General features: G+C 38.3%; 2 protein-coding genes and 1 long non-coding RNA gene across 4 annotated transcripts in view; 1 reads left to right on the forward strand and 2 right to left on the reverse strand.

Annotated features, from left to right (window-relative positions):
- Positions 1-18,292, forward strand: part of LOC18449091 (GDP-mannose transporter GONST5) — a 33,504-nt gene extending 15,212 nt beyond the window's left edge. The window contains exons 4-5 of one of the 2 annotated variants that reach the window (XM_006859140.4): positions 17,679-17,913; positions 17,998-18,292. In XM_006859140.4, coding sequence (XP_006859202.1) covers positions 17,679-17,913; positions 17,998-18,222 — 460 coding nt within the window. In that variant the 3' untranslated portion in view covers positions 18,223-18,292. Of the gene's footprint in view, positions 1-5,855; positions 12,206-17,678; positions 17,914-17,997 lie in introns of those variants that run through there. The other variant, XM_088851674.1, reaches the window with a different exon arrangement.
- A 269-nt stretch (positions 18,293-18,561) lies between these two features.
- On the reverse strand, positions 18,562-21,908 carry LOC18449092 (Adenine nucleotide alpha hydrolases-like superfamily protein). The gene is made up of 3 exons (XM_011630572.3): positions 19,827-21,908; positions 18,985-19,103; positions 18,562-18,905 (listed from the first exon to the last, which is right to left on the reverse strand). The coding sequence occupies exons 1-3, from the start codon at positions 20,190-20,192 to the stop codon at positions 18,758-18,760; spliced, it is 633 nt and encodes a 210-aa protein (XP_011628874.1). The 5' UTR covers positions 20,193-21,908; the 3' UTR covers positions 18,562-18,757.
- A 1,043-nt stretch (positions 21,909-22,951) lies between these two features.
- LOC110008544 (uncharacterized) lies at positions 22,952-24,641 on the reverse strand. Its single transcript, XR_002283508.2, has 2 exons — positions 23,382-24,641; positions 22,952-23,284 (listed from the first exon to the last, which is right to left on the reverse strand). It is a non-coding gene; the product is annotated as an uncharacterized LOC110008544 (long non-coding RNA).
- Positions 24,642-26,458: the final 1,817 nt, after the last annotated feature.

Below are 26,458 nucleotides of genomic sequence, written 5' to 3' on the forward strand. Positions count from 1 at the left end.
GAGATTGATTGAATCATTGTAAGGAGTTTAAGTAGCACTTGGTCTTTATTAGAGGATTGTTGGGACTCAAATTATTGGTTGGCTTCTTCAAGGACTTCTTTGGCAAGTAGTTTTGTTGTTCAGTACTTGGCTTAGTTCTCTATTTCTTCTTTTTGTTTTTGAGAATGTTATTGCTCTCTCTTAGATCTATGAACCTCAATATCATTCAACTCTCATGTTGTTGAACCACCTCCTTCAAGAGCAAGAGTTGTAACGCATTTGAAAGACCCTTAGGAAAAGGATCTTCTTTGAACATATGAGAATTGAGTATAAACACTTTGTCGTGTGAATTCTACTCTACTTGTCATGGTGGTGTGTTGTCAACACCTTTTGATGGATTAGGAATTCACCCACTTCTAGGTCTATTATTGTCTGGTATTCATCCTCATCATGATATTTATGATGAATTGGATTGCTGAGTTCTGGAAAACCTTAGTCCTTGATCAACTTTACCAATCATTTCGGAGAACACTCTAGGATTTTCATCCTTGTCAGTACTAAGCAATTCATCATGGTCATTAGGAAGCAAATCTGAGAAGCTGAAAAGTATATTTGCATCTCTTGATGTTGGGAAACAAAATTCACTTAGTGCTCAAAGCTTGGAACACTTCTATTGCTACCTTGAAGATGCTTAGCAGTTGAATCAACTCTATACAAAAAGGCTACTCATATCTTTGGGAAAAGGAGGAGAATCATCTGTTGCTTTTTTTTTGAAGCTCATTCCAATGCTTCCTTTCATCATCATCATCATCGTTAGAGCCTTTTCCCAATTAATGGGAGTCAGCTACACGAATCATGGTCCGCCATTCTACTCTAATAAAGGCCATACCTTCAGTGAGGCTATAATTTGCCTTATCTTTTCTCACTACTTCCAACTATGTCCTTTTTAAGCCTTCCACTTAATTAATTCGCACCTCTAGTAGGTGTTATATTGGGTCTGCGCAACACATGGCCAGCCTACCTAAGTCCACTTTCTCTCATCTTATCGTTTATTGGTACCACACCTAAATTCTCCCGAATGTGTTCATTCCGATTTTTCTCCTTCTTGTCTTGCCATTCATCCATCTCAACATCCCCATCTTAGCTATACTCATTCTATGGGTATGTTGTTTCTTGACCGCTCAACATTTCGCCCCATAAAGCAAAGCTGGTCTCACAACCATTCTATAGAACTTGCCGTTGAGCTTCATTGGTATTTGGTGATCTCATAAAACTTCAGTTGCACATCTCCACTGCCCATCCAGCTTTAATTCTATGTAAGACGTCTTCCTCAATCTCTCCATTTTCCTAGATTAGCGAATCAAGATATCGAAAGTGCGCTCTTTTTTATATTTCTTGTAGGTCAATCTTAACTGCTTTCTCGACTCTATTCCTATTATTACTAAACTTGCATTTCATATACTTTATCTTAGTTCGGCTAATTTTAAAACATTTAGATTCTAGAGCATCCCTTCAAAGTTTTAACTTTGTGTTGATGCCATTTTGGATCTTATCAATCAAAATTATGTCGTCCACGAATAGCATCACGGTATCTCATCTTGTAGGTCCCTAGTGAAGTCGTCCATTACTAAGGCAAAGAGGTATGGGCCTAATGTTGACCCTTGATGCAGACCTGTTGCCACTGGGAACTCATTCATCTTTTTACCAGTTGTTTGTACACTAGTTAGCACTCTCTCATATGTATCTCTCACCAAGTCGATGTTGTGTCTGGAGGCTCCTTTTTTCAACACCCATCGAATCAAATCTTGAGGTACTCTTTCATTAGCTTTCTCTAGATCAATGAAAACTATGTGGAGGTCTTTTCCCTTCGCCCTAAATTTCTCAATCAGTTGCCTAAGTAAGAAAATACTTTAGTTGTTGACCTCCCTGGCATGAAACTGAATTGGTTTTTTGATACACTCGTTTTATGCCTTAGTCGTTGCTCAATCACTCTCTCCCACCACTTCATAGTGGCTCATAAGTTTGATCCCTTGGTAGTTCGCACAATTATTTCTCCTTAGTTCTTGTAAATAAGCACAACAGTTCTTTTCCTCGATTCATCTGGCATTTTTTTTGTTCTCTACACCTTGTTGAACAACTTGGTTAGCCAGTCATGCCAATCTCCCCCATGCACTTCCAAACCTCTATTGGGATACCATATAGTTCTAAAGCCTTCTCTATGTTCATCCTCCTCAAAGCTTTTTCACTTCCAATAGCCTAATCCTACGAATTTATCTATGACCTGTGCCCTCATTTATGCCAGCAGTTCCTTCTACCACTATGTTCCCATTGTATTCGTCATTTAATAATTTTAAAAATAAACTCTCCACCTCTCGTTGACCTCTTCATCCGTCACCAAGACCCTTTGATTCTTACTCTTGATGTATTTAATATGGTCTAGATCCCTATACTTTTTCTTTCTCGTTTTCGCTAATTTGAGGACATCTTTTTCACCTTTTATTGTTCTTAGTTTATTGCATAGATGTGATATGCTTTAAGTTTAGCCTTACTTACTATTTATTTAACGTTTTTCTTAGCATTTTTATGTTTTTCTAAGTTTCGATCGTTTCTATTACATTGCCAAGTTTTATAACATGATCGTTTTCGCTAATGGCTTTTTGAACCTCATCACTCCACCAAATTTCCTTATCAGAATTTCTTTTCCCTCTATAATCTCCTAAAACGTCTTTTGCCACTTTCTTAACGCAGTCAACCATCTCATTCCACATAATATTGACCTCATTTTTAGAATTCCATTTTCCTTCTTTAACTAATTTATCCTTAAAATAAGTCTATTTTCTCATTTTTTAAATTCCACCACCTAGTTCTTAGACACCTCTTTATTTCACCCATTCTGATTCATGTCTTTATGCAAACATCCATAAGCACGAGCCTATGTTGGGCAGTCAAACTCTCTTCTGGGATAACTTTACAGTTTTTACATGATGGTCGATTTACCTTCTTAACTACGAAGAAATCCATTTGGTTTTTATGTGATCCACATTTTTAGGTTATTAAATGTTCATTTCACTTTGTAAAGTAAGTGTTTGCTATTGTTAGTTCGTAGGCCATAGCAAAATCTTGTATTGCTTCACCCATCTCATTTCTTTCACCAAACTCATATCCCCCATATACCCCTTCATATCGTCTACTATCCTCTCCTACATATCCATTAAGTCACCTCCTAAAAAGGTCCTCTCTCCATGTGGTATGTCTTGGACAAGTCCATCTATGTCCTCTCAAAAAATTGTCTCTTAATTCTATCCTCTAGTCCTACTTGTTTCGCATAAGCACTAATTACGTAAATTATCTCTTCCCCTAATATATATTTAATTAATAGCAGCCTATCACCTACTCTCTTGAGTCTTGACTTCAACTACTTTATCTTTTAAATCTTTGTTTACTAATATGATTTAATAAGGAAATAATCTTTCTAGACTCTTAAAAAAAACAACAAACTATTTTCTAATTGCAGACATAACTTTTCCTAATTAGGCCTCAACCTAATTGATGCTACAATTAGTAACTAAATTTCTCAATATGCTATCAGCCATGATTTAGACCCAAAATGCTGGAATTAGAAAAAATATGTAGAGATGAATTTCATAGATCTTGAATGGATTTTCGATTTCAGTTTTTGATCACCATAAATGGACATTGAGATGAATTACATACTTCAAAAGTGTTGTATCATTATCCCACTGTTAAAAGAACTCGACCGATTTGAGTTTGGTGGTTATGAGTTTCTTGTCCATGCTTGCTTTTTGTTGCCCTTTCTACTTAACAATGAAATTGCATTGATTTCTGTGGGCATTGTTGGCTTGTTAAATTGATTGAAGCATTGTAAGTAGCTTAAGTAGCATTTGGTCTTCATTAGAGGATTGTTGGAACTCAAAGTATCGATCAGCTTCTTCAAGGACATTGTTGGCAATTAGTTTTGTTGTCCAATACTCGGCTTAGTTCTCTTTTAGATCGATAAACCTCAATAACATTGTCACTTTCATGTTGTTGAACCACCTCTTCAAGCGAAAGAGTTGTAACTCATTTGAATGCCCCTTCAGTAAAGGATATTCTTTGTACACATGAGGAATGAGTATGAACACTTCGCTGTACCAATTCTGCTCAGCTTGTCATGGTGGTGCGGTGTTAGCGCCTTTTGATGGATTAGGAATTCACCCACTTCTAGGTCCTATTATTGTGTGGTCTATATCCTAGTCATGATATTTATGATGAATTGGATTGCTGAGTTCTGGAAAACCTTTGTCCTCAATGAAGTTTACTAATTATTTCATAGGACACTCTCAGATTTTCATCCTTGTCAATACTTGGCAATGCATCATGATGTTCATTAGGAAGCAAAATCTGAGAAGCCAGAAAGTATCTTTTACATCTTTTGAGGTTGGGCATCAAAATTCACTTATTGTTCTGACTTTGGAGCACTTTCATTGCCACCTTGAAGATGTTCGAGCACTTGAGTCAACTCCTTAGGAAAGGCTACTCGTACCTTTGGGGGGGAGGATAATCATCAATCTGGTTGTTTTGAAGCTCATTCTATTGCTTCCTTGTGTACTGGGATTCGTTGTCGGTTGCTTTTTAGTGGCTCTTTCTCCAACCAATACGTTGAGACTTTCTCACATGGTGTTCATTGGATCCACTAGTTGCATTAGCAGCTCATTCCTTTGGTTTTAAGAGAGATGAGAGCCATATGTATGACCTATTCAGATTGATATACCTGAAGCTCTGATACCAAAATGTTGGACCAAGTTGGGCTTGGCTTCTGCAGAAGTGTACACGTGTGTGGGGCAGCAGGGTTTTTGGAGTTTAAAGGTCTCCTAGTTCAAATAGGACCTGGGAATTTAAGGTGACGAATTTGGTATGGGGAAGCATCACACTAGAGGGAAAGGAGAAGGAGCCTTACTTATGTGGGAAGAATCTCTAAAGCACAATCTAGGTTGTTTTGTGAATATCTCTAGACTCCATCAAAAACAGAAAAGGAGCTCTAACCTTTGAGCGGGTACTCTCCCAATCCTATGCTAGTTGTAGAAAACTCCACGACCTGGAAGAGTTGAGGAATCTCTCCTCTAAAGGTGGCTTCTAATGCAATTGAAACCCAATTTTTATTACTCAAACTTGAATTATTTTTGCCTTAGGCCTACATGGGTATTTATAGAGGCTTGGATCCTTATTTGACTTAGCTTGGGACGCATGCTTTCTCTATTTTCGTATACTTTCTAATCTTCTGCATTCTTTTTGATAGGTAACTCATGGTTACCCAAATCTCTTACCAAAGGTCACGATTCCAATTTGGAGCCCCTATTCGAAGAGTTTGACAAGGAATCTTCACGGAACACGTTTCTGTGAAGTTTGGAGTCTCGATTCCTTATTTTAAGAATCTCAATTCTAACACTTATATAGATAGTCTTACTGAGGGTATGGCCCTTGATAGAGAAGAATGGAGGAATAGGTTTCATGTAGCCAACCCCAAATAATTGGTTTAAGGCTTGGATGATGATGATGAATTCCAAAGCTTATAGAATTTCGTTTCCTATATTTACTAGTTCTCGATTTCGCAATTGGTGAATCTCGATCCTACACTTGTTGAAACTGGTTTCCACATATAACGATACTTGATTCGATTGCTTGCAAATCTAGATTCCTACCGTGTTTCGTAGATGCATGATACAACGAACATCAAATTTTGTTTCCACCCTCATAAGACCTTGATCTTTTTTTTTTTTTTTTTAAATTGTAATACCACAAAATCAAATATTAATATTGTAAGTGCATGAATATGTGACTTATAAATTGTTTTAAATGTTTATGGATTTTGATTTCAGTTATTTGGAAACCGGAACTGGAGATGATCATCTTCCATAGTTTATATGTGCTCCGAACAATAATCCGATGAATGCAGTGCTGAAATTTTGGTTCCACAACATTTAAATGTAAAAGTCTAGAGTGTCTCCACTTTTTACACGCGAACCAAGCTAGCCTTCACCTGGACCCACCCCTAGAGTGTCTTCATCATCTTCTGTTGTCACATAGAAACTCTTCATGGCAGCCCGAGGGGTGGAAAAAGTAAGAAACTGTAGCAACAACCACCCCCCCTCCCGGGGCACCCCTTCTCTCTCTGTGCAATATTTCCAGAAGTGTCTAATGAAAGTAGTGTATCAAAGGTATTGTATCTTTTATTCTATAATTACACACAATATGCAATCTTCAGCTAGCATTTAATGTCAAAATCTCTATAATCTGTATACATGTGTTATTTTTTTAATTCATGCAATATATAATCTCCTACTAATTTTTAAATCTATCACTATCTATCCATGTGTTTTGCTTCATTCTTGTTTGCTATGAATCTCAATTCCAATCTGTGTTGAATCTCGATTCGAAATGCCTAGGAATCTTGATTCCATATTGGTCGATTCCAAATTTGGTATGGTCGATTCCAATTTGGTCGAGTCTCAATTCTTATAAAATAGGAATCTCTTTTTCCAACGATTCCTCTCATACGGTCGTTTCCAAAAACATGAATCTTCTAGCCCCCCGTGATTCCGGGATTCTGATTCCTAAAACAATTTGGATTCAGAGTCATTTCCAACAATTATGAGGTAACTAGTTCCTTCCTAGTTTTTGGAAACTTGACCCTTACAAACAAGGCAAGAATGTTTCTAGACTTGCATAGAAGGAAACTATCTTCTGATTGCAAGTTGGAAAGACTGACATGTTGCTAAAAATTGAAGAGGACTCAACTTTCCTAATTAATTTAAATCTAAATATAACTAATGCTAGAGTTAATAATTGATTTTACGAGCAGGTTCGATAATTTGGACCTCAACATGCCAGAATTTGGAAATATGTAGATTTAAAAGTTCATAGATCTCACTTAAAGTTATTTCTAATTTGAGCTTCGGACCACTCTAAATGGACATCCTGGTGAATTGTGTTGTTGGAAAGCTGAACGCATCAATAGTCAATCTGGTAAAGATAGTCACTGTATGAAGCAATTTTAAAACCTATTTAAATCAACTCTACTAGACTTGGGGGTCATCATCATCATCATCATTTTAGCTTTTTCCCAATTAATTGGGGTTGGCTACATGAATTCTAGTTCTCCATTCTGCTCTATTAAAGGCATATCCTCGATGAAGCCATAAGTCCCCATATCTTTTCAGACTAATTCCAACCACATCCTTTTGAGCCTACCCTTTGCCCATTTCAGACTTGGGGGTGAATTTTTTAAATGAAAAACTTGTTGTGATTCATTTTTTCCTTTTTATGTAAGCTCTTTTTCAGATTCAATTATCTTTTTCTCATGCTGTGACATTGTGGAATGCTTAGATAATGACCTAGGGTTCAGTTCCCTTTATATGTATTTTTGCTCGTTTGAAATTCTTGAAACAGAAGTGTGAAAAATTTGTTTTTGGAAGACATAACAAATTGACTTGGTTTTGATTGTGACCCAGTTGGCCACTGAGTTCCAGTTTTTGTACACTGGTACAAAGAGTACTAGATTTTGAAATTGAAATCAAAATCTGTGAGTACACCATTATTATGGAACTTGGTTTTTCAGTATTTGCTTTCTGGCTCCACGAGAAAGTTCTACATATAAATGTTGATCCCTTCCTGTTTGGGCCACTTACAGTGGGTGTAAGTATAGCTTCTGAAGAAGGACCCATATGACATGATCCATATGCCCCTAATAACTACGTGACTTTAGATGTTATCTTTTTTAGTGTAGGTTAAATTTCATAGATTTGTGAGCAAACGTGAACGGTAAAACAAAAATGGCACTCGGGTCCTCTATACATCCAAGAGTAGTGGTGAGGAACCGCAAATGAACCAAAAAATAGTAATACAAAATAAGAAAACCAAAAAAGAGTGGGACCATTGCGCAAACAGTTTCTAAACAGGTATTTGCATTCACACCATGTATACCGAGTGCATCAACTACGGCATTGGCTTCCACCAAGTATGCTGATAGGAGATATGGCTAGGCCTGCACAATTTAAATATATGATCAAATAAATGCCTGAGCAGCCATGGGCAAGGGGAGGACCTTAGGGCCCAGGAAATAACGTTTCCAGAGTCACCCTCTACCATTAGAGAGGGACCCAAGGTTGGGTTAAATCTTTTGCTGCCCTCAAGGAGGGGGGCAATGGTTTAGTGCAATCAGTAACGCTGAGAAACTGAGAAAAAGAGGAGGGCGTTCCCTTGGTGGTCGTGGAACACGTCCCTGAACTTGTTGGGCCAGGGTTGCCTTGGGAGGTCCAGTTAAAGTTTTTGAGATTGATGCATGTCACGACCCTGCCCCCCCCCCTACCATACCCAACCGGAGGGCGATAGAGTGCGGGATCACGACCGGAGGTCACGTACGTCACTCCGGTGGGAGTGGCATCAACACGTGTTATAAATTCGGAATCAAAACAAACCACGAGAAAAAGCACAAACTCCCACAAGAAACAACAACAAAAGCTGGATAAATTAAAACCATTCATATCAATATGCATTATCCAAAAATCATAATTACGATAACCAAAATATTACAATTCATCCAAGGCACTACATACCTGACCACAAAATACATAACTTCATAAAACAACCATTGCGTGGCCGACGACTAACAAACACTTACACCAGGACAGAGATCCACTCGTCGAGCGCGGGCTTTCAGTCCACCAAACACGATCACCTCCCGCCTTCTTTGACCTGCAGCAGACAAACTGCAAGAATGGAAGCAAAGGAATGAGCTAAAAAGCCCAGTAAGTAGATCACAGTATCATGCTTCCCCTTCTTATGATTATTATCACACAACACGAATCAAGGTTCTAAGCCATGCTCATAGAACATGAGTCATGCATCACAATTATAGCATGATGCTTTTCATGGTAGAGCAGGCACAATATAAGATGTCAGATATCATATACACTAGCAATGTATCAGATTTCAACAGATCCACACAAACAAGAGAGCATAACAAAATCAACAGACACAACCCACTTTTTAGCCCTATTCATCAGGCCAATCCCATATCTCGCAAATCGATCATATAATTTAGGTAAATCATATATCTCAGGTCAATTTCATAACTCAGGTCAATCACACAGCTCGAGTCAATTACATAACTCAGGCGATTACCCATCTCGGACGATGCAATTTGCACAAGGCATTGCCGGGAAAGTCACGTATCACCTAGTGCGCACCTCACTGGTGTCAGTCATGGCCATGCGATACGCTCAAAGCATGTCAAGTAAATCACATAACAGTCACAGTATCACAATATCGGACTACCAAAGGGTGACCCATTGCGTAGTGCTCATATAGATCTAGGGGGGGGTGACGTTCCCAAATATTCACATTCACATCCTGACTCCCGTCCTATCATGGGGAGTTAGGGAAAGATCTTAGTTGCTAACACCATCATTCACACAGTAGGTGCCCATTCACATATCACATAAGCAGCATGGTACCATCATTCACACAGTAGGTACCCATTCACATAACACATAAACAACACCGTATCATCATTCACACAGTAGGTACCCATTCACATAACACATAAGCAACGTGGTACCATCATTCACACAGTAGGTACCCATTCACATAACACATAAGCAGCACGGTAGCATCATTCACACAGTATGTACCCATTCACATAACACATAAGCGGTACGGTACGATCATTCACACAATAGGTACCCATTCTCATAACACATAAGCAGCACGGTACCATCATTCACACAGTAGGTACCCATTCACATAACACATAAGCAGCACATTAGGATGATATCAGTATCTCATCATGGTTGCAGCAATATCACATTTTGGTAGGCACATCACATTTGAACAGTATCACAATGACAATACCATAATAACATTAACATCATTTTAGGTAAGCCTTACCGCTCAGTTCCTGCCATCAAGGGCAATGATGTGCGCTTACCATTAGGGTCGTAACCCTTGGACCATTTAGAGTTTGAAGATGGTTCCAAACCATGTTTTTTGTACTAAACGCACCTATCCTTCAAATCGGGGTGGTTTGAAAACAATTGGACCTTGTTTGGCCCTTCAAAAGTTCAAAAGAATGGAGATATTTCATCTGAAATCTGTTGTGTAGTGAAGGCAGTGACGTGTCGTTAAAATTTACTCCATAACTTACAAGCCAGAAGAAATTCCAAAAAGTGCTTAACATGTGAATTTAAGCTTACTCATGGACCGTTAAAAAGGCAGCGGTTTGGAAGAAAATGGACCCCTTTTGGTCAGTCAAAATCCATGGCGACAGAGGCATAAATTCTGAGTTTTATAAAAGTTGTCCACAGTGACATATTGTTATAATTAATCATATAACTCTCAAATTAGGGAGAATTTCGAAAAGTGCTATACATGTGATCTCAAGCTTACTCCAAAATCTTTCAAACGGTAGTGGTTTGGAAGAAAGCGGACCTTATTTGGTCAGTCAAAACCTTTGACATCAGAGGCATCAGTTTTGTGTTTTTTTTTTGTACCAAAACTGTCTACAGTGATCTACTGGCATGTTTCGAAGTATAACTTTACATAAATAAAGAACTAGAGCAAGATGTGAACATGAACATTAAAATAGACTCATAAATCTTTCCAATGGCAGTGATTTTGTGTCATTTGGACTCCAATTGCTTAGTCAAACTCTCAGTACAACAAAAGTAACATTCCTGGAAATTATCACAGTTTGCTAACAGTGACATACGTTCATAGAATGAGCCATATCTTCAAAACTATCAAGAATTTCAGCTAGTCATAAACACCAAACTCAAAATAGACTCATAGACCTTTCAAATGGTGGTGATTTGAGGCCAATTGGATATCATTTGCTTAGTCAAAAGTTCATCACAAAAGTATGTAAATTCCTTGGTATTCCATTTCACAGTTTTGGCATATTTCAGAAAATGACTAATAACATCCAAACTAAAATAAATATTAAAACAAGGTCTTTTCCATCTTAAAATAGATTCACAGGGGTTCTTTCTCACTAAATTTCATAACTATCATAGATATTTTCATTACTCTACCTATCACACGAATAAGAGTCACAGTTTTGGATAATACAGAGCACATTCCGGCCAGATCTCAATGTCATACATTCACACACATATTTACGATCACATCCATATTCATGTTTGGGCTTCACACTTTGATGATCTAAATAGCTTGCATCGAACAAAAGTAGGAAAACATGGAAGCTAGATCCATTTACCTACTGTAAATGAAACTCCAAAGTCTTTCTCCAACTTCACCTTGACTGCCCAGCTCCAATGGCTAAGGTCCAAGCTTAAGGGACAAGGCTTGGAAAGGTCAAATGACAAAGGGAGAAAAGGTGATGGGGTATAAATAATCACATATGGTGGAAGCGTATAATGGACAAGTGGCATCACACAAATAACAAGTGGTATGCAAGAGGGGAGAGAGAAGGGCAAGCATGGGGGACATCATTATTATGGGCTCAGCAAGCATGGGAGACAAGCATTATTGTGGGTACAAAAGCCTTTACCACTTGACACACATGAGAGAAAAGAAACTCCCTAGACTACATTACACCACCCGTGCGTGGCCACGTGCTCATCAATCAACACAGCCGACGCTACACACACAACACAGCCGGCCCTACACACACAACACAACCGGCATTAGTCCATTTCTCAACAGGGATAGCTCACTTCTCAGCCGGCGATAGCCCAATTCATGCACGGTGCCCTCTCCCTTCATGCGCTACAACGATTTCTTCTATGCATGGCGTTTGTCTCTTCTTCTCGTCGCCGCACGTGCTCACCATGCTCAAAAAATTTGCGTCGTTATAATGTGCCCCTGGTCTGGTGGCCTCCAAAGGGAAGAACGTGAGATCATGTGTGATCTGACAGCAAGCAAAGCTTTCCAGTTGCTCATGTAGTTGATGGTGGCTTGGGCCTTGAAAGCTTTGGTGTTTTTCACCCAAAAAATAACTGTAGTTCTTACAGTCTCTTAGCTCATGGGTTGAGGCCTCCTTCCTATCAATGGTTTGAACCAGTGGTTTAAAAAACGGATTGGTGCCCCGGATCGGGCATCCTAAAAACCCATCCGGATCGGTGAATCGGCGATTCGGATCGGTAATCGGCGATTCGGATCGGGAATCGGCCGAATCGGTCAGATTAAACCTTAAAAAAAATCCAAAAAAGTTATTAAATTTCATTATAAATGCTATTTTTTAGGAATCCAATAAGAAATGGGGGTACTACATTATTAACTTTTATTTTTTTCATCAATTTGTGAATATTGAGATGTTTTTTCCGTGTATGAACTTATTTTAACCAATAAATTTGCATCACACAAAAGAAAAATCATAGAATTATCATGAATTAAATATATAATTATACATGGACTACAATAATTAATGGATTAAATCGATGAAAAAATGGCCATTAAAATCTCGAATTGGTGGAAACCCTAATCCACTAAAAAAAACCCAAATTATTACAACCTAACTAACTAACTATAATCCAAAATTATTACAACCTAACTAACTATAATATTGTATATTGAAATTGAAATTGTTGGTTTACATTTTATAATTATTTATTATACAAATAATAACAAATCTAAAATATCGTATAATATCATCTAATTTAAAATGTATTATTGACAACTGTAAGAAAAATACTACATTACATGATTTATAATGCAAATAAATTAATAAATAAAATAAAAGATTTGGTTATCAATGTAGTAATTATTAGAATGCGTACCAATTTTCGAAATAACACTTATTTTTCAAAAATTTAATTTTTTAAGTTTCTTGAATAAATTTAGTGGAAGAGATTGTTAGTAGAGAAAGAGAGAGATTTCAAATGGCCTCATTGTATGAACCCTATCTTTAAATTAATATTCCTAAATTTATGTTAAAGATCACCATGTTATAAAAATAAAAAACCATAATTAGACTTTCTAGGTTGTATTAAGAAATAATTGTTGGATTAAGAAATACCTTTTATTTTTTTTGACAAGAAATACTTGTTGTATCCAAGAAAAATATGATACTTGTTGTATATCTTTTTATTTTATTTTTGACAAGGAAAATAAGAAGATGTTGTATTACCTTTTTTTTTTTTTTTTGTATTACCGTTTGTTTTTTTTTTACAAGAAAAATAAGAAAATGACGTTGCCAAGGTACCTTTTATTTTTTTATACCTTTTATTTTATTTTTTTGACAAAAAATACTTGTTATATTACCTTTTTTTTTTTCTAACAAGAAAAATAAGAAGATGTATTACCTTTTTTGTTTTTTTTGACAAGAAATGTTGTATTACCTTTTATTTTTTATTATTTTCCTTTTATTTTTTTTGACAACATTATTTTCTTCTTTTTATTTTTTTTGAAAACAAAGTATTACCTTTTAATTTTTATTTTTTTCCTTTTATTTTTTTGACAACATTATTTTCTTCTTCTTTTTTTTTTTTTTGAAAACAAACAAGACGTTGGATAGTGCCTAGGTTTGAACTTGGGACGTTCAAGACGAAATCGTAAGTGATAAGCAATTGCACCATGTCACCGAGTGTTTTGCTTTCCATAATAATGGAATATATTGAATTACCGTGTTCGAATCCCACATCGAAGCAGTAAAAGAAGTTTGAGTTGCATAAATACCTCCTCAATACCTTACTCGTTAGCGTGTTCAGAATAGTGGGTAGCGTGATGTAGCATGAGGTACATGTGGCCTTCCTTGTAAAACGACCTTTGTTGTCCCGATTTTTAACTAAATTACAAAAATGCTTTCATCCAGTGATTCGGCGATTTATAGCCAATTTGTGATGTCAGACTCCGATTTGTGACGCCATTCGAACGATTTACTGTTCAGAATCGACGATTCTCCTCTAGAACGGGGCGAGTCTACGCTTTTTAAAGGAATCGACACAGGGTGACCGATTCCCGTGTCGAACCGGGCGAGTCCGTTTCGACTCTTTGTGTTTTAAATCACTGGTTTGAACAGTATTGGGAGGAGTGGGTCGCATCAAACTTGTCTATAGTTCATCTATATGGCCCACTATTCATCCATGACGATCTACTCATTTGATTTTTTTTAAAGAAAGTAGACTAGAAAGTAGACTATTTGTATTGATAGTAATAAGAGGTACATGGTAAGAGTAAATGCAAAATTTAGGCATTCCCCTTAACTGGGTGCCCTATACAAAGCCCCTGGGAGTCAAAAAATGCTCTACAAATTAGAGAAAATGAATGTGGTGCGGGCTTAAGAATAGTCTATGATCCCTTTGGGAGATTTGAGGCTAGCTCCCTCCCGTGCTAGAGCATATCCCTCAGTGTTAGCTTGCCTATGAATGTGTCTCCAAGGGACTTGAATACTGCTCAAGAGGTGAACAATTTCAACTAAGATGTTGTCTTAAGTCTCCACGGACAAGGGGCAATACCAGAGGCCCAAGCAACAGTGTTTCTGGAGTCACCCTCTACTAACACCTGTGTGTTCCAATTGTAATCTAGCCTTCTAAGGCCTTCGAGCAATGCCTTGGCCTCTCCAATAGTTGAGTCCGCAACTCCAATTGGCAAAGCAAAAGAGAATAGTATTAGGCCTTTATAATTCTTATACAGGCCTCCAATGCCAGAGGGACCCAGGTTGCCTCCAATGCCGGAGGGACCTGGGTTGCCTAGAGAGCAACCATCAAATTTAACCTGATAACCCTGGTTCCGGCAGCCTCATAAGGAAGCACGGGGGATCCTCTGGGTCCTAAGATGAAGCAATGCCAGCCAATGGTGGTGAAGATCCGTGAAGGAAACCAAAAGGTGACAAGTGACCTCCTCTTTTCGATAAGGGTTAGGGTAGAGGCTCTCTCCCCTCTTAAAGAGTTCTATTATTCTTTTCTATCCAAATGATTCATAAAGTGGCTGAGATGGAGGCTCTCCACAGGAGTTTCCCTGAATTTTTCCTAGGGGTTCGAAGCACGTGGAGAAATGGTGATGGACAGACTGCGGAATGACGCACAGCTAACTGAAGAGAAGGAGTAGGTCAGTCCAAAGGGCCAAGGCCACTTTGTAGTGTAAGAAAAGGTGTTGATTTGTTTCTTTGGCTTGGAAGCACATAATGCATCTGTTGGGCAAGGGTAATCCCCTGCGCTGTAATTGATCGAGTGTAAGGGCCCTTTCATGGAGAGCTATCCAAGTAAAGAACTGGATTTTGGGGGCAAGAAGGAGCACCAAGCCTTGGCTATACTATGGAGGGAGAGCAGCGGGAGTTGAAGGCAGGGAGGAGAGGCTTCAGTAAAAGGAAGCAACTGTGAATGAACCTGAGGGAGAAGGGGACCAAACAATCTTGTCCTCTCCTGTAGGTGAAAGAAATACTGAATGAAGCAAGGCCGAGAGATCCAAAAATTGGTCGTGATCAGCTAATGGTCTCCTGAAGTTTGGGTTCCATGATCTCGCAGTAAGTGGGCCAGCAACACTTTCAATCACCGATGAGGAGGGATTGCGGGCAAGAAGGCAAAGGGAAGGAAACATATCCTTGAGGGCCAAAGATCCTACCCCAATATCGTGCCAAAATCTGACCCTGGGGCCTCTTCAGGGTATGGATTGAATATGGTTGAGGAAAAACTGGCAACTGTGCAGCACGGACCTCCAGAAAACTGAAATATTGCCTCTCATTCTACAAGATGGGAGCCAACTGTGGCTGTCTCGGCAGTACTTGCGTGTAACCACTTCTCTCCAGAGGTGGTTGGGTTCGGTAGGAAATCACCACCACCACTTCCCCATTAAGGCTAGATTGATGGTCCTAAGGTCCCGGATGCCAAGACCCCCTAGAGCTTTGGGTTGGCAAACCTTGACCCAATTGATTAGGTGGAATTTGTGGGCTCCTTCATTGGACCATAGAAGCTTTTCCAATCTAGCAACAACTGCCGCTGGCATAAACAAGAGGGACATGCAGAGAAGGGGGATGCTAGAGTACCAGCAGGGGAAAGGAATCTCCCTTTCCTCGAAGCCAACCGTCTCTCGACTTTGTCTATGACAGGGCTCCAGAGTTGGCTTCGAGGAAGGCTAGTGCATAATGGGAGGCCATGTTAGGAGGAGGGCAAGGCCTCTACAGCACACCCCCAGTTGCTGGCAAAGCTTTGGACCAAAGCCTGGTCAAGGCAAATCCCAGTCATCTTAGTTTTCTCTAGGTTCAGCCTAAAGCCTGTAGCCAGCTTGAAACATTGAAGAAAAAGCATTAAGTAATTAACTTCTTGGTGGGAGGCATTGCAAAATAGGATGGTATCGTCGGTGTATTGATGGCTAGAAATCGAGGGACTCGACCTTGCCACTTGGAAGCCTGAAAGGCAACCCGCGCTCTACGGTCAAGAGATTGAGGCACTAAAAACCTCAACCACTATAGCAAATCGAAACGGTGAGAGGGGGTTCCCTTGTCGGAGTCCTCGCAAAGCTTGAAAGTAACCCAGGGGGGTGCTGTTTATGAGGACCGAGAACTGGGGTTTGGAGATACAACCTTGGATCCATTTCCACCAAAGGGGCCCGAATCCCATTCTAGATAAGGTTTCATCTAGGATTTCCCAGTCCACATGGTCGTAGGATTTTTCTCAATCTAATTTGATGACCAAGCCAGGGATTTTGGAATTACACCGGGAGCAAGTGGATACATTCGTGGGTTACTAAGGCCCCATCATGCTCATTTGATTTTACAGTGATAATTGACATTGGTCATTTTGTTATCGTTACCTTGTGGATCAAGTTATGTTTTCCATTGGATAATATACGAAACGAGTTGGGTCAATTAATTTTGATCACAATTTTCTTGACTAGGTATAAGGTTGAGATGGTAAATTTCATTCCTTTGAATTGCCCTTGTTTGTGCTTATGTAACCATTGGTTACATGTAACCATTGGTTACATACCACCTGTTGGGTTTCATTTGGGTATGCTATTTCTTTTCTTGAGGGGGATTGTGAAATGTGGTGTTGGGTTAATCCTCTAGCATACATGTTTAAGAATTTAGTTTCTTTTATAACCCTGAAATGGAGGAGTGTTGGGTTAATCCTCTAGCATACATGTTTAAGAATTTAGTTTCTTTTATAACCCTGAAAATGGAGGAAAGCATATCTCATAGTTTCTCTTTCCCTTCCCTGCTGCATGACATGCTTATTCATGATTTGTTTAGTGTTCCTTTGAGGTTTTCTGTGTTGTCTACTCAACATGATTATCATTTATTTCAATTGTACTTCAGTGCGATTTCACTGGATACTAGATATTAGAGAGCTTTCAAATTATTTGGTCAAAGGATCTCTCTCTCACACACACAAATGTTTTGGGGAAATAGATGGTTTGAGATTAAACTTGAAGGAATCTGCTGTTACGTCCATGTTCAATTTGCCATCATCCGCTTCCTAAGTTGCAATTATCTGCCTGGTGATTTCAAAGCAGTGATCTTACCGGTTTTGTTTTGTTTTCTCTCTCATTCTATTTCTCTAACAGATTTATTAGAGAAATATATGATTTAGATCAAACTTCAAGGAATTTGCTGTTCAGTCCATGGTCAAGTTTGCCATCATCTGCCTTTTTAGTTGCAGTTATCTGCTCTGCAATTTTCAATGCAGTGAATCATACCATTTTGGAAGTTTAGATTGCTACTAACTTCTATCTTTCCGCATCTGTAGCATAAACACTGTATACTACATGGCCCCATTTGCCACCATGATCTTGGCGGTGCCAGCTCTCTTACTAGAAGGCTCTGGGGTTGTGCAATGGGTACAAACCCACCACCAACAACTCGACTCGTCGCTTCTCATAATTTTTGGGTCAGGTGTCTTCGCCTTTTGTCTCAACTTCTCAATCTTCTATGTCATCCATTCCACAACAGCAGTAACTTTCAATGTAGCAGGCAATCTCAAGGTGATTATTCTTCTCCCTCCCTCTCCCTCCCTCTCTCAATGTGATCAGAAGCTAAGACAATTCAAAACCTTCCATAATCTGCAGGTTGCAGTGGCTGTAATGGTTTCTTGGCTGGTATTTAGAAATCCCATTCCAGCTTTGAATGCTTTTGGATGTGCAGTGACTCTCTCAGGGTGCACATTCTATGGGTATGTTAGGCACAAACTCTCTCAACAGCCAGGAACCCCACGCTTAGGGACGCCACGAATGGGTGGAAACAGGGTAGAGATGCTGCCTCTTGTAAGTGATAAGCTTGACGAAAAGGTCTAGTCATGGTTATCCTGTAACACCAATGTAAATATGCTTTTCAATAATTTATAGAATCATTTCATTATCGTTATCATGGAGTACCTCACAGTGCTATATGTTTATGTTTTTTTATTTATTTTCGTAACTCATCTGCTGGCTTGAGGCGTGCTCTCTTTTTCTTGTTCTTTCTTCTTAAAGTTTATCTTGTGCTTTGAGCTTAGAGAGGCTTCTATTTCTGATATTTGCGACACATCTACAATGCATAGAAGGTGATTATGTTCCACCCATGTCATCAGCTGATATTTTATATCTCGATATTTCAAATTTACCCAAAAATATTCATATCACTGGCACAATAAAGATCAGAGAGGAACCCATCTTATTCTAATTCCGAATGGAAATTTTTACATTGGTCAATATCAGAAGTTCTTTCATCTGAATTAATTTGGACTGAATTGATGGCCCCATTTGAGGTTACAACTCTTTCTGAATTCTCCAGATTCAAGAGACTCATGATTAGTTAGCCAAACTACCACTTAGCCTGAGTTGTCCATGATTAAGCAAGAAGCCAGAAATTCTTTTGCCATCTGCTTGTGATTAGGTAACCCCCAATGCCTTTGCTCTGTTTCCTAACAGCAAGTGTAAGGCAATCAGTGTTGTTGATGCACTGGTCCACAAACTCTTCATGGCTGTTCCTGAACATGCTGCAACATGTAATAAGACTTGATTGAGATAAGTTCAGAGGGCTTGGGGCAGAGAGAGAGAGAGGGAGAGAGAGATTACCAGCCTAGTGGGGAGGGCTTCTTCTGGCCTAAGACCAGAACAGAGGCTTCAAGCTTCTTGACCTGACTGATCACAGTGGAGGATCTGGGTCCTTGGATTACTAGAGCCTCCACATCAACCTGGCCTCCAACGAATAAATGCAAAGAAAGTAAGTGACCACTTATGGTATCCCAATAGTGAAAAGTAAAACCAACACACAATCAAGCAAAACTGAAACTGGATACTTGATCCGGGAAGGTGAAAGATTTTTTCTTTTTGATGATTAGGATTTGATTACCCAAGATCAACAAAAGATTATACAATGCAAAACAATTGACAAGTTCTCCAACCTTGGCAACCAATACTAGATCAGAGAGAGAGAGAGAGAGAGAGAGAGAGAGAGAGAACTGTGATCTCCAAATACACAACCATGGAGTGAAGTAATCTCACACGCCAAGGCCGTTTTAGGATGGTGTAGAGAGAGAGAGAGAGTATGTCATCTCCAAATACACAAAATCAAGAAGTGAAGTAAACTCTCACATAAGAGACAGGACTGCGATCTCCAAATGCACAAAATCATGGAGTAAGTAAACTCACATACTAAGGCTGTTTTAGGATGAGAGAGAAAACAAAACCATGTAATGAAACCACGTACTAATGCTACTTTAGGATGGTATCACAAAGAGAGAGAGAGAGAGAGAGAGAGAGAGATCCGTTATTCTGTAACGACTCGCCCACTAGACCATTTTTAGGAAGGCATCTCTGCCCAAAGAAACAATGTCACTTCCTTCAATATCTACTGTCGAACTCCATTACTAAGTTCTACAAGAAAAGGAAAATAAAAATAGAAACTTGATTATTACCTCAGATTTGCAGGCCTTGCATAGAGCACCAAGTGAGCGAGCAAGATCAGAAGGAACCTCGGTGGAAGCAGCTCTATGTCCTGGCTCTATGACCTGGAATAGAGTGACAAGATCACCTTTATTAGCAATATGAGTAAGAGCCCACATAACTGCATGCCTTGAAGAGCTTGATGAATCCACAACCACCATCACTCTTCTTCTCATCAATGGCTCCCTCTGGTTCAGTTGTTGCAAAAGCCCGTGCATGTGGTCCAGTGTTTTTTGCTCTGTTGAGGCTGCTTTCCTGCTCCACCTCTTTGATGACGAGCTCCATTGCTCTCTGCTGAAAAGAGAAGGGCCATGGCCGTTTCCGTGAAGAGATGACATTGTTGAGGCACTGATTGAGTAAGGAATGGGGATTTCAGAGATGGGGGGTTTTCTTTGGAAATGGATCTGGAGCTGCTGAGACAAGTTTCGGATGCTTTCGTGTCGTTAGTGAGATGGGCTTTTCAGAATGGAAATGGGTTTGTAGAGAGAAGCTTTCGAGTTGCCAAGAATGCAGATTCTTAGAAATGTGCTTGGATTTGTGAAACCGAAGCTTTAGAGAGGGACAGAGGGGTTGGAAACGTATTTGAAGTTGCAGAGAAGGAAGCTCTGGGTAAGAAATGGTATTGATGATTTAGAGAGGGGAGCTTTCCTTGACTCTCAGATATAGGGTGTCTTAAAAATGAAGTTTGGAGCTGCACGTAAGGCAAGATTTGGAGACTTCAATGGAGTTACAGAGACTCGGGTTCTCAGAAAGGGATTTGAAGCTCTAGAGAAACTTTGGAGGCTTTGATTGAGTTTCACAGATGAGGTTCTCAGAAATGGAGCTTGAAGCTGCAAAGTTTGAAGCTTTATAGACTTTGTTGCAAAGTGGCAGAGATGGGGTTTATTGCCAATGTGGTTGGGAGTTGGAGTTAGAGGGGACTGAAACCTGAGATGGTTTGGAGTTTCAGAGATTTGGGGCTTCTTGGAAATGGAGTTTAGAGTTGCTGAGAATGGTTCTTCGGAAAATGAGTTTGAGGAGAGTTAAATGCTGCAGGTGTTGCAGAGTGGAGTGGGGTGGGCTCTTTAGAGAGAGAGAGAGAGTGAGAGAGAGAGAGAGTGAGGGATAGAGCCATTGAATTGGAGGGGAGTGTGGGGTTCTCTTAAAAATGGGAGATGGCGGTGAAAAAATTTGAGTAAATTGCAGAAGGGACAAAGAGATGATGGGATTTGTGAAGTTTTTTTTTTTTTTTTTTAATATTTACTCACGGGTGCCTGCAAAGAGGGAGAGCCATCAAGCATCGTTGTTACTGAATTTCGTGCATATTCATTAAATATCAATAATGGGTGGTCCCCCTTTCGACGTGGCTGGAAACATATAAGGGAAAATTACAAAATACACTTTAAAAGAAATTATCTATGCAACTTACCTCCACTTTAATTTTTTTTTCTCACACTTTTTTCTTCCAAACAACCTTTCAAAACCCCCAAGGGTAAATTTTTTAAAATTTTTAGACAAAAATGCCCTTCTTATAAAACCAAATCAATTCGCAATCCCAAATAAAGTAGTGCCGGAGCACAGTATACTACTACCGGAGTGGAATGTCACGAAGCACTGCTGGAGCGCGGTGCTACATTGTCGGAGCGAACTGTCGGAGCGTGTATTTTCAGTACTGGAGTGCATTCTCAAATTGTCGGAACGGACTGTCGGAGTGTGTAGTATCACTGTCGGAGTGCAGTTCTCAGTATGCCGAAGCGATGTGGCTTAGACAAAGCACTGCCGGATGCCGGAGTGTGCATTAGGACTGTCGGAGCGCAGACCTCTATTGCCGAAGCCGAAGGCTGTGTGAAAAGAAACAGGAGAGAGAAGGCCGTGTGAAAAGAAAGGATGGTATTTTAGTTTTATTTTATGTTACTTTTGGGTTGGACGGTTTTTTGCGAGGAAAGATTCTTTGAGGGAGAAAAGTGTGAGAAAAAATTGGGGTGGAGGTAAGTTGCGTAAATAGTTCATTTTAAAATGTATTTTGTAATTTTTCCAACATTTAAAGTCGAGAACAATATTTTTGTTTAGTTTGTTTAATGGTGAAAAATGTTGATGCCCCAATTTATATTTTTTAATACAATAACCCTACTACTGTTTTTCTTTGCAACCATACCTCTCGTAAACAAATTTATTTTTTTAATCAAATACCCCTTAAAATCCATGTTTCCCGGTGAAGTTTTATTTCATTCATACTTCCTAATAAAATATGTTGAAAAATAGGTATTATATATAATGAAACTATTTACTTTTAGGGTCCGTTTGATAACTGGAATCAAGAAGATGAACTGGAAATTGGAAGTTTCTAAAAAATTATAAATTAGTAGTTCTTGAAGAAGTTTATGGTTTAGGTGTTTGATAACATTTCTATAAAGTTAAGAAGTTCTTGGTTTATGTGTTTGCTGGGAAGTTAAGAACTTCGTGGTTTCTATGTTTGATAACCTCTTGAGAAGTTAAAGAAGTGCTGGGCATATGTATTGGACTAGCTTGAAATAGGCAAGATGTAAAATGTTAAAATTGAGACCTAGATATTATTTATTTTTTATTAATTTGTAGAATATTATTTTTTGAGATACAATATCAATTGAAAGTAAAATACTTTGGATTGAAAGAGAGAGATAGAGAGTGTGTGTTGCTATAAGAGAGTTTTATTGATGAGTGAGAGAAGTATTCTAAACCTCCAAAGTCTGTAGACAATGTCAAGCACAACCTCAATTCAATATTATGTACCATATCACTAGTTTTTTAATCGACTGTCTCAAAATAGAAATCAATATATTTTATTAACTATTGTGGTCATATAATTTATTGAGTCTTTTTACAAATATGAAGTGGAATAGGTGTTTAAATTTCATAAGTAGGTTGTCGATGATTTTATTTTTAAATCAATTACAAACTCTCTTGCTCTCTCGCTACTCCTCACACACACTTGCACACACACACATACAGCGGTCATGACAATTATGGATTTGGTTTCATGTATTCTATTGGATTGTGCCATAATAGCTTCAGCACAACATACAAATACACATGCACAATTAATGCATCCATATGCAAGCAATAAGAAAGCAGCCCATTCAATAATAACCTTTAATAGCTTGAACACTACTTAGACATACATTCACCACTGATGTTTGTCATTCAACAATAAAATAACATTGTTGTTTGTCCCACAATGTTTCCAACATTTAAAAAAAAAAAAAAACAGATTTAGACAAAAATTAGAACTTTAATGAAAGGAAAGTCTAGATTCTCAAAAAGACAGTCTTGAGATGCCGAGATCCCTTGAAGAAGACATCAGCACCTATTTCTTCCCCCTTCCACATGGCTTCAATCTAAAGCATCTGTGTTAAATATCTTCTCCAATTCGTTGAAGTATATAGGCAAAGTACTTTGTCACATAAGTAAACTCCTGTAAGAAGAATACACATATGTATTGAATTTGTGTGAACATTGCACCTAAACTTGCAAAACCACAAAGAAATAGACAACAAATTCATTCAACTCACAGCTATATACCGATCCAGCAGTTACCATTCGATTAACCTTATCCCAGCCAAAACCTGGTTGTCTCAAAATGTTTTTTACTTCCCTATACATTGCTATAAACTGCTGGACCTTACTCTTCAATCATTCCAAAGTGATGACAGAGAGGGAGATAAGAGATAAAAACATGGACATTGCACACGATTGGGAAGGCCTCATCCAAATCAGAAGTTGGCCATAATGATCCCAATGTCTTGAAATCCCTACCTCACTTTGTCGTTCCGCTTGAACTCGAAATCAAAATCTGATTGCACAATGCGGAAAAAAATCCATTGGTGATGACAAATGAAAAATCATAAACTTAGGTGACAAGACAACCAACTTCAAAAAAGTACCAAAGCAAGATAACCAAGACAAGTCACTCGAATCCCACTAATTTCAAACCAATTGCTAATGGAGATGACAAAAAGAAGGAAGAAGAAGAAAACTTGGTTGAGCAAATCCAGCCAACTTCAAGACAATATCTAAGTTTCAATGCATTTACAGATGTGTCCCTCTACTAAGTCAAACTATCAAACAGACAATATGCATAACACAGAATATCCCAATCTGAAACGAAGTATCTGCAAATAGCAAAGAACTTCAAGTTCAAACAGATTTCCAAACAGAGAACAAGATCACTACACATCAATACACACTCATCAATCGCATTTTCAGGCATTATTGAGTTCTACGCCTAATTTCGGTGAAAATCCAACAGCATTTTCCAATGCTTGGTCCCAAATTTGTCAAAATTCACCACCTAATATTAGGTGGAGAATTTCAACAAGTATAAATTAACAGGAATTCCAAACCAAATTAGAAAGCATTATTTGGATTAGAAATTAGTAACACTTAAAAACTCGCACTTTTTCTTTTCAAGTTCTTCAACCAATTCAGCAACTCTACGTTGCCTTGAATGCAATCCATTTCTTCCAAGGATGAGTGCACCAATGAACCAAAAACAACACTTACTCTCATTTCCAATATGTGCAGTACTTGGAAAAAAAAACTGCTTATATATTCCATTCATCAACAAATTTCCTGCCATTTTGGGGGTTTTTGAGAGAACCTGGTAACTGATACAAAACCCTAGAGCACTGGTAAAAAAAATCCTTAATGGGGATAATATGTAATAGTTTACACATACATAATCGAGTAACATTCACAATCCATGCATCCATAGATAACCATATACAAAACCACCCCCTTCAACAATAACCTCTAATAGTTTAAACATACGTAATTGAAAATGCAAGCAACAAGAAATCAGCCCATCTAAACACACATGCACAATGCAAGTAGTAAGAAATCGGTCCATTCAACAATCACCTGTAATAACCTGAGCACTACTTATATCACCATTGATGTTCAACAATAACCTGTAATAGTTGAAATATACATATTTGAAAATGCAAGTGAATGAACACAACAGTTCGACAATAACCTGTAATAGTTTAAACATATATAATTGAAAATCAATAAAAGCCCAGTTTAACATAAATATACTTTGCAAGATAATAAATAAGTCAAATAACGTCTAGCAACTTAAGTAGGACTCCCACAACTGCATCACCATGGCATCTCGCAAACTAACATCATCATCATGATCAGCTTGCCCCTGAGCCAATCGCGAGAAACCATCATCTCTGTTAATTACCAGTTCACTCTCAACCCTCCTTCAAAAACACAGCTCTTTTTTGCTATCGGCTCTTTGTATCATCATGATGTAGTTGTGCAATATTGCATATACAATAACTACATCAACATGTGTTCGTAAAGGATACCGCATTTGATTCTTAAGTACAAGAAATCTGGCCTTTCAAAGCCCAAATGTCCTTTCCACCACATTTTTAAGCGTCGAAAGCCGCTTGCTGAATAACTCTTTCTGATTTTAAGGAGCTCATGGGCCTGAAGTAAATTCGTTCAGCTGGTAACAGACTCTTAGATATGGTCCTATCAAACCATGCATAGTAGGATAGCCACCATCTACAAGGTAGTATTTTCATGTTCTATGTTTGTACAATGAGTATACTATAAAGCCAGATATTACGCTACCCAATATTGTACAAACCAAAGCAACGAAAAATAATGTAATGGAGTTATCCTCAGGCACTGCAAGCCTACTGCGTCCAATACTAATTGCATCATATAGGACTTTTAAATTTTTTCCCTATAAACGGTTTTGACACCAAATTTTGGATCCCCATTCCTCTATTAAACCCACACTAGCGAAAAATATAAAAAAAATATTTTCAATAAAATAAAATGACCAAAATACCCCTAAAAGATTTAAGGGGTATTTGATCATTATATTTTATCGAAAAATTATTTTTAATATTTTTTATAGGTACGCCCCAAACGGCGAGTGGCTCTCTTGATCAGAATTGGGCGGCTGGATGGTAGGGGGAGGATAGAACTTCTATATTGTAGGGGGAGCATAGAAAGCTTACCCTTTAGTAAGGAGGTCACAACTACTTATAACCAACTGATATGAAATTTAACAGCTTGGTTGTGTCACAAAGTTTTAGACTTTTGAACATTGAGCTTAGTCAGTACATCAAATGCAACCGTCCAATTTTATGTTTAATAGTCAAGATTAATTGTAACCTCCTTGAAACAAAAGTAAATAATCTTATTATATAGCTTTCCTAAAAAATAATCAAACCATGATTATTAAGGATGACAACATAAAACTCACTTCATTTTTTCATTATAAACCCTTGTTTCGTTTCCTATATTTGAATGATCAGGGTTATAATCATCAAGGTTCTATATAATGTTTTGAAACTAGGATCAACCAGGTGAATCAGTCATATGGGAAACGACTTTGAATCTGTGATCTAACAAATTTTTTGGACAAGAATTGGTGTATTTATGAAGAAATAAAAAAGTAGAAATAATAAAAAAAATATAGAGCGTGGGAGCTGGGTGATCGGGCCGGTTCAGATTACCCAGTTCCCCAACATGATCATTGATTCTTTGACAAAAACCGGCAAACAATGATAGATTTGAACCGGTCCCAATGCTTCATTCTAAGCCTAATTTCCAATTTTCATCG

The sequence above is a fragment of the Amborella trichopoda genome, chromosome 11, assembly GCF_054954075.1.
Source record: "Amborella trichopoda isolate Santa Cruz 75 chromosome 11, AtrichopodaSantaCruz75HAP2 v2.0, whole genome shotgun sequence".
Taxonomy (NCBI): domain Eukaryota; kingdom Viridiplantae; phylum Streptophyta; class Magnoliopsida; order Amborellales; family Amborellaceae; genus Amborella; species Amborella trichopoda.